This window comes from Chelonoidis abingdonii, chromosome 21 (genome assembly GCF_003597395.2).
Source record: "Chelonoidis abingdonii isolate Lonesome George chromosome 21, CheloAbing_2.0, whole genome shotgun sequence".
In the NCBI taxonomy this organism is placed as follows: domain Eukaryota; kingdom Metazoa; phylum Chordata; order Testudines; family Testudinidae; genus Chelonoidis; species Chelonoidis abingdonii.
Window position 1 is genome coordinate 906803 of NC_133789.1, and position 10791 is coordinate 917593.

Genomic DNA, 10791 nt, shown 5'->3' on the forward strand with positions numbered 1-10791 from the left:
TCGCTTCTTGCCCTCTCTTTACCTCCCCCCAGATTTTCCACTGTCATTCCTGAAAGCCAACAAAACGCCAGAGAGAATTAGTGTCTCTCCCCCTCACCCAGAGTCTATGCAGATTCAAACCTAGTAAGCTACACAAACGAGAAAACATTCCCTCCCTCAGCTTTGAAAAATCCGGTTTCCTGATTGGTCCTCTGGTCAGGTGTTTGGTTCCCTTTGTTAACCCTTTACAGGTAAAAGAAACATTAACCCTTAGCTATCTGTTTATGACAAGCCCTAAGACAGAAAGGAAACCAAAGAGCCACAGCTGGGAGATAGACACACCTGGGTCTTATCCAAATGAGTCCCAAGCAGGTGCTTTTGGTTACCTACATCTTAGGGGATAAACAGCCTTTCCATGTAAACCTTCAGCCTACTTGGCCAATTCCCCCAAGCAGGAGGAGTTACAGAGAGCCGACAGGAGACATCTCCATCAAGGAAGCTAATGCACAAACAGCAGTAAGGAGACCAGCGCAATTCTGGAATGTCCCATATTGATCTACAAATGAAACTTGTTCAGTGGTTGTCTCTAGAACTCTTCACTGTTTATCGGGTTTCAGATTTTGATGAATAGAGATTCTTTAACTTCACTTCCTTCAACGGTGGAAATCTGTAAAATGACCAGTATTCCCCAGCCTTGCCTTTGCTTTTCATGCCAGCTCAGGGCTCCATTCTCATTCCGAGAGGTTACCCAGCAGCCTCCCAGCTATTAAGGAGTCTGACCAGCAGCTGAGCAAGTTAAAACTTCCTCGCCATAACCAGAGTGAGGGCACAAAAGGGGGCAGAGATAGAGAAACACTATTGATAGGGTATACACCAGGCAGGTCTCTCTGATACCAGAGAAAGGAGAAAAGCAGCACTCCAAAGTCCAAGAGAAACCTTATTTTGCAAATCTAAATGTACCTGGGAGGTGCTGAAATACTAAAAAGGATGGGCACAAAACTAGAAATAAAAGTTACATAGAAACCTACCTCCAACATCCAAGTCCACTTTATAATTGATGGAATGGGTGTGCACTGTCCCCAGGGTACGATCCCCAACCCTATTGCCATAGTCCAGACCGTCTCCGTACAGAAAGGATGAAGTCATGTAGCCTGTGGCTTGGACTTTGGCCTCGATAGCTCCATTCTGGTAGAAGATGAAGTCCCAGACGTAGTCGTAGTTGCCCAGAGTGGCAATGGACCGAAGGACCAGAGCAGAGTTGGTCAGACCACCATAGTACAGGGACTGCAAGTTGGAGTAATGGCGCCTCAGTGGAGACCCAGAGTTCTGCTCAAATATGCAGATGGAGTTTTTATGCATTTCAGGTGTCTCTGTTTCAACTAAGTAGTGAGTGTCTACGTAAGTGGCTGAATAGGGGCAATCAACCCCGCGGACTAAGGGGTACGTGAATCTCCCGATGCCAAAGCTCCCATCCATGTACCTGGTTGACATCCCTCCAGGACAGTTGGACCCATAGACAGACATAGCATCCTGGACACTGATTTCATAGACAATCCTCTCCCCCTTAAATCTGATGTCAAAGAGACGTATCCCCGTGTTCACATTCACCCCAAAGGCAAAGCTCCAGACCCAGGAGACGACTTGGTTGTTTCGGACACTGTAGCGGGGCCCATGAGGCTCGTACTGCAGAGGGAACGGAGCTCTGGGGGGTGCTCGGGGCTGCATGGAAGAAAATCCCCCGTCGGGTGGGGCTCTCGTAACTGGGTCCACTTTGACACGGCCCTGCTGGAACTCGCTCTCCAGCTGCACCAAGTCCTCGTAGTACTGGCCATTATAAAACACTTTTCTCACCTGCCATTGGGAGACGTTCAGGCTGCTGTGATCAACCAGCACCTCCAGCCCCACGGGGTGCAGGAAGTAGCCGCTTACATTGTGGAACAGAGCAAACCAGGTGTTGCGGTCTCCAGACTGGAACCCCCGGGGGGCTGAGGTCAGAGCTGCTAAATTAGTTCCATCATAATCAAATACTCGATTCAGGAAGGTTAGAGCTGTGGGAAATGCTGTTCTCCGTAAATAGCCAGCAATCTGCTCGTACTCCTTACCCAGCACCGGTCTGCGGTGATACGGCAGCTTCCCTCCGTACTTCTGCACCGTGATGTCCTGGTGAGTTGTTGGCTTTGGCAGGGGACCCACCACATACTCCGTGACATTTGGATCTGGTTGGTTTCCAAAATACACCACAGCCAGCGCCTGCCGGGGGGGTCGCCTGCCCCCACGATCCAAGAACCCCAATGCCTCTGCCTTGGTAGGGAGCTGCACATCGACGTAGTAAATGCAGTTATCAGAAGGGTTTGCTTGAGAGGCATCTACCAATGGCACCCCAAGGCTGTGCTGCAGGTACCTCACCACTTGCACCATTTCTTCTGGCGTCAGATCAGCAAAGACCAGGCTCTGGTCGCTGTGCTTTCCCTCTTGGCGGCTCAGGCTCTGCGGCTCACAGGTGGCTGGTTTCACTCCTCTAGTCAGCAACACACAAACCAAAGCGAAAATTGTGGCTAGCGCCAGAACCAGGAGGATGAGGACAGTTTTCAGGTTCATGTTGCTGCAGCCACGAAGGCAGAGGAGCCTGAGGCTTCAGGAACCACTTCCAGAGTGGTGTTCCCAGCTACAGGCAGCCTGTTTAAGCTGCAGCTGAATGGGTTACGTAGAGGAAACAGGAGCTGTGGACGCAAGGTCGGAGGAGGAGATCTGAAGTTTGTGGGGACCAGAAAGGGCAGGTCTTCGCTATCAGCCCATCCAGCACACTCTGTGTTACAGTGTAACTGATATGCAGAAGACCAGTTACAGAGCAGGCGCCATTAATTGTTTTTTAAGACCAACTTCCAGAGGCTGCCTGTAAAAGATGTGATCCAAGCACTCAGCATCAGTAGGGGGGTGAAACCAAATCTACAAAGGGCTGGAGATTTTTGCTATAGTGCAGAATTCCATCCCTTCCTGACTCACTGAACTTGGACGGCTCCTGGAGCTCCTTTTTCATGAACTCTACACTGCTGGTTCTCAGTCTGATTCGCTCTTGCATTTCCTTGGTAAGCAGCGTGGTTGTAGTGTTCTCTCTGAAAACGATTTTACCTTAACTGTGGCTCTGGATTAACCAACGCTCGTTTGGGACAAAGACTAGAGCCTAGGGACACAGCAAATGTGGCGGAAGGAGCTAGGCATTCGGTCAGGATTTGGATTTTAATGTGCACTCAGGCCTTGCCTACACAAAGGGAATCGACAGTGGTGCAGTCCTCTAATGGAGCCATGAAGCACAGCTGACGCCAGGGGCCTATGCTGGGGTTTGCATTGGGGTAACATCTCTAATAGACAAGCCCCCCCCCACACACACACACACAATTCCAGGAGTCAGCATTTCTGGGTTGCTATCATGAAGCAGGTCCTTGTGGGATGGAGGGGAGGCAGGGGATCAAGCTCCTACTGGTGCCATGTCTGGCTCGGGGGGGATGCAAAGTGTCTCTTTTTTACTGTTCCCTTTTTGCAGAAGCCATTTTAATTTAAAGACCCTCCCCACAATGCTGCTGCTCTCCTGGTGCTTTCCCAGAGTCCCTGCTGAACTGATGTATTGCTAAGTCACAGCCCGATAGACCAACCTTCAGACAAGAAAACTGCGACCTGGTCTCTTAGCCCCATTGAGCTGAATGGGGTTACCAGTAACCCCTGAGCATAGACACGTAGACAACACCTAGTTGTTTCAGCCAGCAGATGACATGCACCGTAGCAACAACCAACCCAGGTGTGTAGGACGTTATATAACTCAAATAACCGTCCACAGGAACTGCTGCTGGAAAACATGCCTGGCTGTCTCGAAGCAAGAGGAATTCAGCAGCCGCAATGAGGCCAGTTTGGGGTCTGAGTCTTGGGACCTGAACCACAAACGTTCCCAGAGATCAGGAAAATGCTTAGCACTGCACAAGCTAAATCAGCTAATCCACAGTCGCTGGTATCCCTGCTTTACCCTGGGGAAACTGAGGCACAGTGGGGCAAGGTGACAATCCCAAGGTCACAGGGAGAGGCAGCGGTTAGAACTAGCGAGACCCTGGCTCCCACCCCATGCCTGGCAACTGATGGGTGTAAGAAAAATACACACATTTCCAAACTGCTACTTTACACGTTTTCCCTGGACCAGCTGCCTTTTGCTGGGATTCGCATGGCTCCTGGAGTTTGTAACCTTCTCTGACACGTCATTTGAATAAGTCAATAAATAAGGTTGCAAGAGCTCTAAGAAAGTGACCAAGGATGCTGCCAGTGGCCGTGTGTGAGAGTTCTGCATCTTGGGACAGCCCCCACTCCTGCAGTTCTACAGGATACAGGCAGTCCTCGACTTGATCACATTCGACTTACGACGAACAGCACTTAACAGTGTTTCTGAATGGACGTTAACGACAATTAGTTTCAACTTTATGATGCTCGGTCCTGCAATAGAGTGGACTGCGGTTCCAAGTTAGGACATTTCGACTTAGAACGCAATTTTCAGGAACCAGTTGTGTCATAAGTCTGAGGACTGTCTGTAGCACGTAGTAAGTGAGAGGCATAGGAGAGAGAGAGAGAGAGAGAGAGAAACACCACCAAGAGACCTTCCTCCAACGTCAAAGTCCACTTTATAATTGACGGAATGGGTGTGCACTGTCCCCAGGGTGCGATCCCCAACCCTATTGCCATAGTCCAGACCGTCACCGTACAGAAAGGAAGAACTCAGGTAGCCTGTGGCTTGGACTTTGGCCTCGATAGCTCTGTTCTGGTAGAAGATGAAGTCCCAGACGTAGTCGTAGTTGCCCAGAGTGGCAATGGACCGAATGACCAGAGCAGAGTTGGTCAGACCCCCATAGTACAGGGACTGCAAGTTGGAGTAATGGTGCCTCAGCAGAGACCCAGAGTTCTGCTCAAATATGCAGACTGAGTTTTTATTAATTCTAGGGTTTGGGGATCGAGCTAAGTAGTGAGTGTCTACATACATGGCTGAATAGGGGCAATCAACCCCCTGGACTAAGGGGTACGTGAATCTCCCGATGCCAAAGCTCCCATCCATGTACCTGGTTGACATCCCTCCAGGACAGTTGGACCCATAGACAGACATAGCATCCTGGACACTGATTTCATAGACAATCCTCTCCCCCTTAAATCTGATGTCAAAGAGACATATCCCCGTGTTCACATTCACCCCAAAGGCAAAGCTCCAGACCCAGGAGACGACTTGGTTGTTTCGGACACTGTAGCGGGGCCCATGAGGCTCGTACTGCAGAGGGAACGGAGCTCTGGGGGGTGCTCGGGGCTGCATGGAAGAAAATCCCCCGTCGGGTGGGGCTCTCGTAACTGGGTCCACTTTGACACGGCCCTGCTGGAACTCGCTCTCCAGCTGCACCAAGTCCTCGTAGTACTGGCCATTATAAAACACTTTTCTCACCTGCCATTGGGAGACGTTCAGGCTGCTGTGATCAACCAGCACCTCCAGCCCCACGGGGTGCAGGAAGTAGCCGCTTACATTGTGGAACAGAGCAAACCAGGTGTTGCGGTCTCCAGACTGGAACCCCCGGGGGGCTGAGGTCAGAGCTGCTAAATTAGTTCCATCATAATCAAATACTCGATTCAGGAAGGTTAGAGCTGTGGGAAATGCTGTTCTCCGTAAATAGCCAGCAATCTGCTCGTACTCCTTACCCAGCACCGGTCTGCGGTGATACGGCAGCTTCCCTCCGTACTTCTGCACCGTGATGTCCTGGTGAGTTGTTGGCTTTGGCAGGGGACCCACCACATACTCCGTGACATTTGGATCTGGTTGGTTTCCAAAATACACCACAGCCAGCGCCTGCCGGGGGGGTCGCCTGCCCCCACGATCCAAGAACCCCAATGCCTCTGCCTTGGTAGGGAGCTGCACATCGACGTAGTAAATGCAGTTATCAGAAGGGTTTGCTTGAGAGGCATCTACCAATGGCACCCCAAGGCTGTGCTGCAGGTACCTCACCACTTGCACCATTTCTTCTGGCGTCAGATCAGCAAAGACCAGGCTCTGGTCGCTGTGCTTTCCCTCTTGGCGGCTCAGGCTCTGCGGCTCACAGGTGGCTGGTTTCACTCCTCTAGTCAGCAACACACAAACCAAAGCGAAAATTGTGGCTAGCGCCAGAACCAGGAGGATGAGGACAGTTTTCAGGTTCATGTTGCTGCAGCCACGAAGGCAGAAGAGAGTCCTGGAGCTTTACAGCAGCTTCCAGAGATGCTGCCGTCAGCCTGTTTGGACTGTGGCTGGATGGTTAGTACTGGAAACATGAAAGGTGGAGAGAGGCTGGGGGAGGAGATCTGAAATTTGTGGGGACTAGAAAGGGCAGGTCTTTGCTCCCAGCCCATCCAGCATGCTCTGTGGTCCTCCAAAAGCAATGCATTAGGAAAACCACTGGAGCTGCAGGGCCCGTGACTCATAAGACAAATTTCACATCATTATGTCACTTTTGTAAGTCTGGCCAGTTTGCTGAGGTTACCCATGAGGGCGGGGATGGTGTTTTTGGCATCAGGTGAGGGAATGGAGGTGGGCACATTACCAGCCTGTGAAAGTGGAGTTTTCACCACCACAGCTTAGAATTTCACCACTTTGCATTTCACTCAGTTTCCCTAATTTCCCAGGCTCCTTCCACACACACACACCCCCTGGCTGCGCAGTTTTGGTTCCCAGTTTGGCCTCCAGCAGCAGCTCCTGTGTGGAGGAACATGCGCAGCGATGTGAAAGCCAGAGGGATTGGGCAGCCCCAGTGCAGGGCCTTAGTCTCAGCACCCAAATCCCAATTACTCATTAGCACCAGCATCGTGCATTGCACAGCCTGTAATTAGCCAATCTTGGTCACACTCCCATGAGACAACTCAGGGTCATTATTAGCCCTGCTTTATGGGGTGAGAGGAGATGACTTCCTGCAGGTCAGCAGGAGAGGCAGAGCCAGGGTTAGCACACAGGAGTCCCTGGATTCCACCATGTGCTCATCCCTCTCCTGAGGCTGCCTGGCCACACACTGGTGACCAGGTTGGTACCGGATGGGGGGGTTCAGGGAAAATAGAAGACATTTCTGAACTGCCACTTTCCCCATTTTTCCTGGACTGTGCATGGCGCTGGCATCCTCCTGCTGGAACTCCCACTGGTTAGCATGACTTTTCCTGACTCGTTTTAGTAAGTTACTGTTTTCCTTGGTCTCCCTGAACCAGACAGACACAGCAGCCTGAGACTGCCCGGCAGAGAGCAAAGATTTGGGGTGCACAAGCTCTGCAGCTTTAGCTGTAATCTCTGCCAGATCTCCAGCCTCTGCTGAACACACAAGGAAACCAACAATCAAAGCAAGTTTCCATTCCTGCTGCCAGCCTCGCCTCACCCCTGCCTCCCCTCCCTCCCTTCTCCTGCAGGCAACACTCACTCTTACCTGTGGGGAGCAGGTTGCTTCCTCCTCAGGCAGTTCCACCTTTACTCCCATTGCAGCTTCCTTGCCTTGGGATTGGGCTCATCTCCCTGCCCTATGGAGAAGCATTTCGGCAGTGCTGCTCTTGACAAAGAACCTACATCATCCCATCCCCGGCCCCAGCAGCCTGCTCTGGCCTAGCCTGCAGTTGTGAAGACAGACACAAGCAGACTTGGGTCATTTTGGAGTCCACCTGTTTCTGACTCCTTGGCAACTAGTCTAGTGCTGTGGCGAGGGCAGGAGCCGCTGCTGTCACTATTCACCACAAGGCCTGTTGGCAGGAGAATTATATACATGGCAACCCCAGAAACATCATCTTCCATTCTGCAGGACTCACTAGTATCACACCTGCAGACATGAACCCAGGGAGGAGACAATACAGGAGTGGCACGTACAGCAGCAGCCTTGCCCGTGGAGCCCGGCTAAGAGCGATGCAATGACAGTTTATATCTCCTCTAAGCTGTCTAAAGCCAGGCACGGGCTGAAAACACAGCGCTTTTCTAAGTGACAGCAAGAGCTTAAAGCAAGGTGAAGAGGTACAGCTGCCTGGATCCAGCGCAGAGGGAGCTTCGGGGTGGCCTGAACACAAAGGATTGGGATTTGATCGGTGTGTTTCGACATAGATCTAAGCTCCCTAGTTACTCCACGGTAAAAGCCAACCAACCCACACTGAGGAGCAGCCTATTTGTGGGGAGGGCTATGGCCAACATGGAGGGAATTTGTTCTTCTCTGCTACTGCTCCCACGAGTTTCTAGCCTGTGTATGTGCCCAAGGATGTCCCAGTGCAGCGCACTAAGTGTGCAGTACTCGATACCGTCTACTTCTGCAGCACTTTTCCAGCTGAGGGATCTGAAAGCATTTGATAAAGTTCTCCAAGATGACAGCAACCCCCAACTGCAGACCAAACCTGAATTCATTTCAAACTGCAAGGGAAATTTCAGGAAGCAAATGAAATGAATTGAACAGCAGCACAGCGGGACCACGTGTGCAAACACTCTGACTCTTACGAAAAGTGAGCTGGGTTCTTTAAGAAGCACAAGTGCTAAAGGCCTTGGTTTTATGTCTCAGCTAAAAGAGAACACCTCCAGCAGCTAGCTAACTCAGAACATAGAAAGTAGCAGCAACACAACTTATTCCGTTTCAGAGCATGGATCCCATTCCACACATCCTATCCAGCCGCTGTACGGAACTTCTCACAGCCCTGCCCCAGAAAATTCACTTCCTGCTGAGGTTTATTCTAAGCTAGTTAATTCCTTTTTTGAACCACCTATTGCTACATCCTGGGTTTGGTAAATTGCCCACCTCTCCCTGCCCTGCCCAAGGAGTGAGAAGGGAAAAGTTTCGTATTGTTCTTAGGAGTGCAGACTGTACAGCTCACACAACAAGTACAGCTGCACAATCCATCTCTGCAACGTATCAGAACCAAACCCAAACCCAGCCAGCCACAGGCAGCACCAGAATGCCAGCCACCCGGGCAGGGAGCACATTACTCAACTGGCTGGGCCTGTCTCCTTGCAGGCAGAACTCCGGCTGCAGGGAGGTTTAAGTTCTTTGCTCCTGTTTTCTCCTGGCAGCTAGTTACATCATTTTAAATGTCAAAGTAAGTTTGCTTGATGCTTGTTCACCCTGGTTATAGTCTGTAGGGAGGGGGCAGCAGGCTGCTGTGCCTTGTTGCCCTTTGATGGGCATTAATAGGCCATTCACCTAGGTAACCTGGGTATTTTCCCCATACACATCAGTTCAGGCCCTAGCAACACATTACCAGCTTCCTTGTGAGCCCAGCAAAACAGCTACTCCAAGCTCCAAGGTGAACGCCCAGGAAGCTGCCCAGCTCTGACACAAGCAGCTCGTTCCCCTGGCTCTGCAGCTGGACAAGCTCCTAAGACTTACCAACACTTATTTCTGTGGAGTTAAGAGCGAGTGCTTTGCACACAGTGCCACGTCAGGTTCTTTCAGCATCAACCCATGCTGACCCCCAGCTCCTGCAGCCTCACAACAAACAAGGGAATTTTATTTTAAGCCACAATCCTTTGCTCCTGTTGCGAAGGGGGCCTGGCCTGAGTAGGCCTTTGGCATTTCCCACACCACAGGGAGCAGAGTCCTGGAGGGGGCCTCATGGGCAGCAGAAAACTCGGACTTTCTCCAGAAGCCATTTCCCACATTCCTCAGTGGTTCTTAAGATTTGTGAGGAGATACAGTGTGCTCTCACAGGAGCCAGCTGCTCAGAGCTGGGTGCACCACTGTTCGGTGGCTGGAGCAGGAGCATCATCTAGTGGCCGTTGGCTCGAGACGGGGAACCCCTCAGTGTGTTCTTGAGGGGATGGCTTCTGTACAGAACAGACGCCTGCCTAGATCAAGCAGCCTTAACTACCTCAGATCCTGAGCATCAACTGTCTAAGTCCCGCCGTTCACCCAGTCCAGAGGGCTGCATGGACTACAAATACCTGACACCACACTGAAGAGGAGTGTGTGGCAGGTTCCTTTCACCAAGGGGGGAACCCAGCTATAGGGCACTAAGGTCTCAGGAGACAGCATTAAGGGGGAGATTTCAATCCTCCCTCAGAGCTCAAGCTCATGGGAGAGGGAGCTTGGAAGCCATTGGTTGCCATTGGAGAATGTGTAGGTAGGAGGGAGCATGCATGCAGACTAATGCAGAGGAGCAGGTCTCTAGCCCCAGGATGGGGCTGCTTGCTAGAAATGTGAGACAAGGGATGAAAGGAAAAAGTAAAAGAAAAAGAAAAAGGTCAGTATCCTGAGACCACAGCAGCTTTGAACTCAAAAAAGGAAGGGAAATGAGAGAACCATGGTGCGGCAGCTTCTGCCAGCCAGGGGCACTGCTGCTGAGCTTTGCAATTGGCCCGCATCTTTCCTCCTTTGGTCTCCAGTGAAAGGGCCAAGGGAGAGCCCTGGAGCATGCACTCTAGCCCTAAAACAGCAGGCAGTAGCGAAGCTTCTGGGCCTAGTCAATCCAGCCCTCGCCCCTGAGACTGACAATGCCAACATGGGCGACGTGCACTACGCAGAGCGGCAGCCATGGCCCAAGGAAGACGCTCCAGGCACCAAGTGCCTAGAGTTGGAGGTTCCCTTATCCCAATCCCTGGTCCTCAGTGGCCCATTTTATTCCAAATGATTCTAGCAACTCCAATCGCTTCATGCAGGAGTGAGTAACGGGCAGTGTAAGGACGTGGTGCCTTGGTACTAGGTTGCTGGATGCTAATGGAACCTCAGGGCTCCACACAGCAGCAGACTGCCTGGAGAAATGGTGAAGGAAAAAGAGATGATATAGCACAAGGGTGGAGCAAGTGGAGGTGAGAGCGGCAGGGCC

At 51.5% G+C, this 10791-nt stretch overlaps 2 protein-coding genes across 2 annotated transcripts in view; both read right to left on the bottom strand.

Moving 5' to 3' along the window:
• Positions 1-2594, bottom strand: part of LOC116820349 (amine oxidase [copper-containing] 3-like) — a 15698-nt gene extending 13104 nt beyond the window's left edge. The window contains exon 1 of the mRNA XM_032772739.2: positions 1008-2594. Within this exon, the coding sequence (XP_032628630.1) occupies positions 1008-2577 (1570 nt within the window). The 5' untranslated portion in view covers positions 2578-2594. The remainder of the gene's footprint in view (positions 1-1007) is intronic.
• Positions 2595-3232: 638 nt separating this feature from the next.
• LOC142045798 (amine oxidase [copper-containing] 3-like) lies at positions 3233-10788 on the bottom strand. Its single transcript, XM_075059579.1, has one exon. The coding sequence runs from the start codon at positions 6185-6187 to the stop codon at positions 4526-4528; it is 1662 nt and encodes a 553-aa protein (XP_074915680.1). The 5' UTR covers positions 6188-10788; the 3' UTR covers positions 3233-4525.
• Positions 10789-10791: the final 3 nt, after the last annotated feature.

What these genes read in the sequence shown, in the direction of transcription:
- LOC142045798 (XM_075059579.1), bottom strand. Translation starts at nt 6,187, where the DNA reads ATGAACCTGAAAACTGTCCTCATCCTCCTGGTTCTGGCGCTAGCCACA.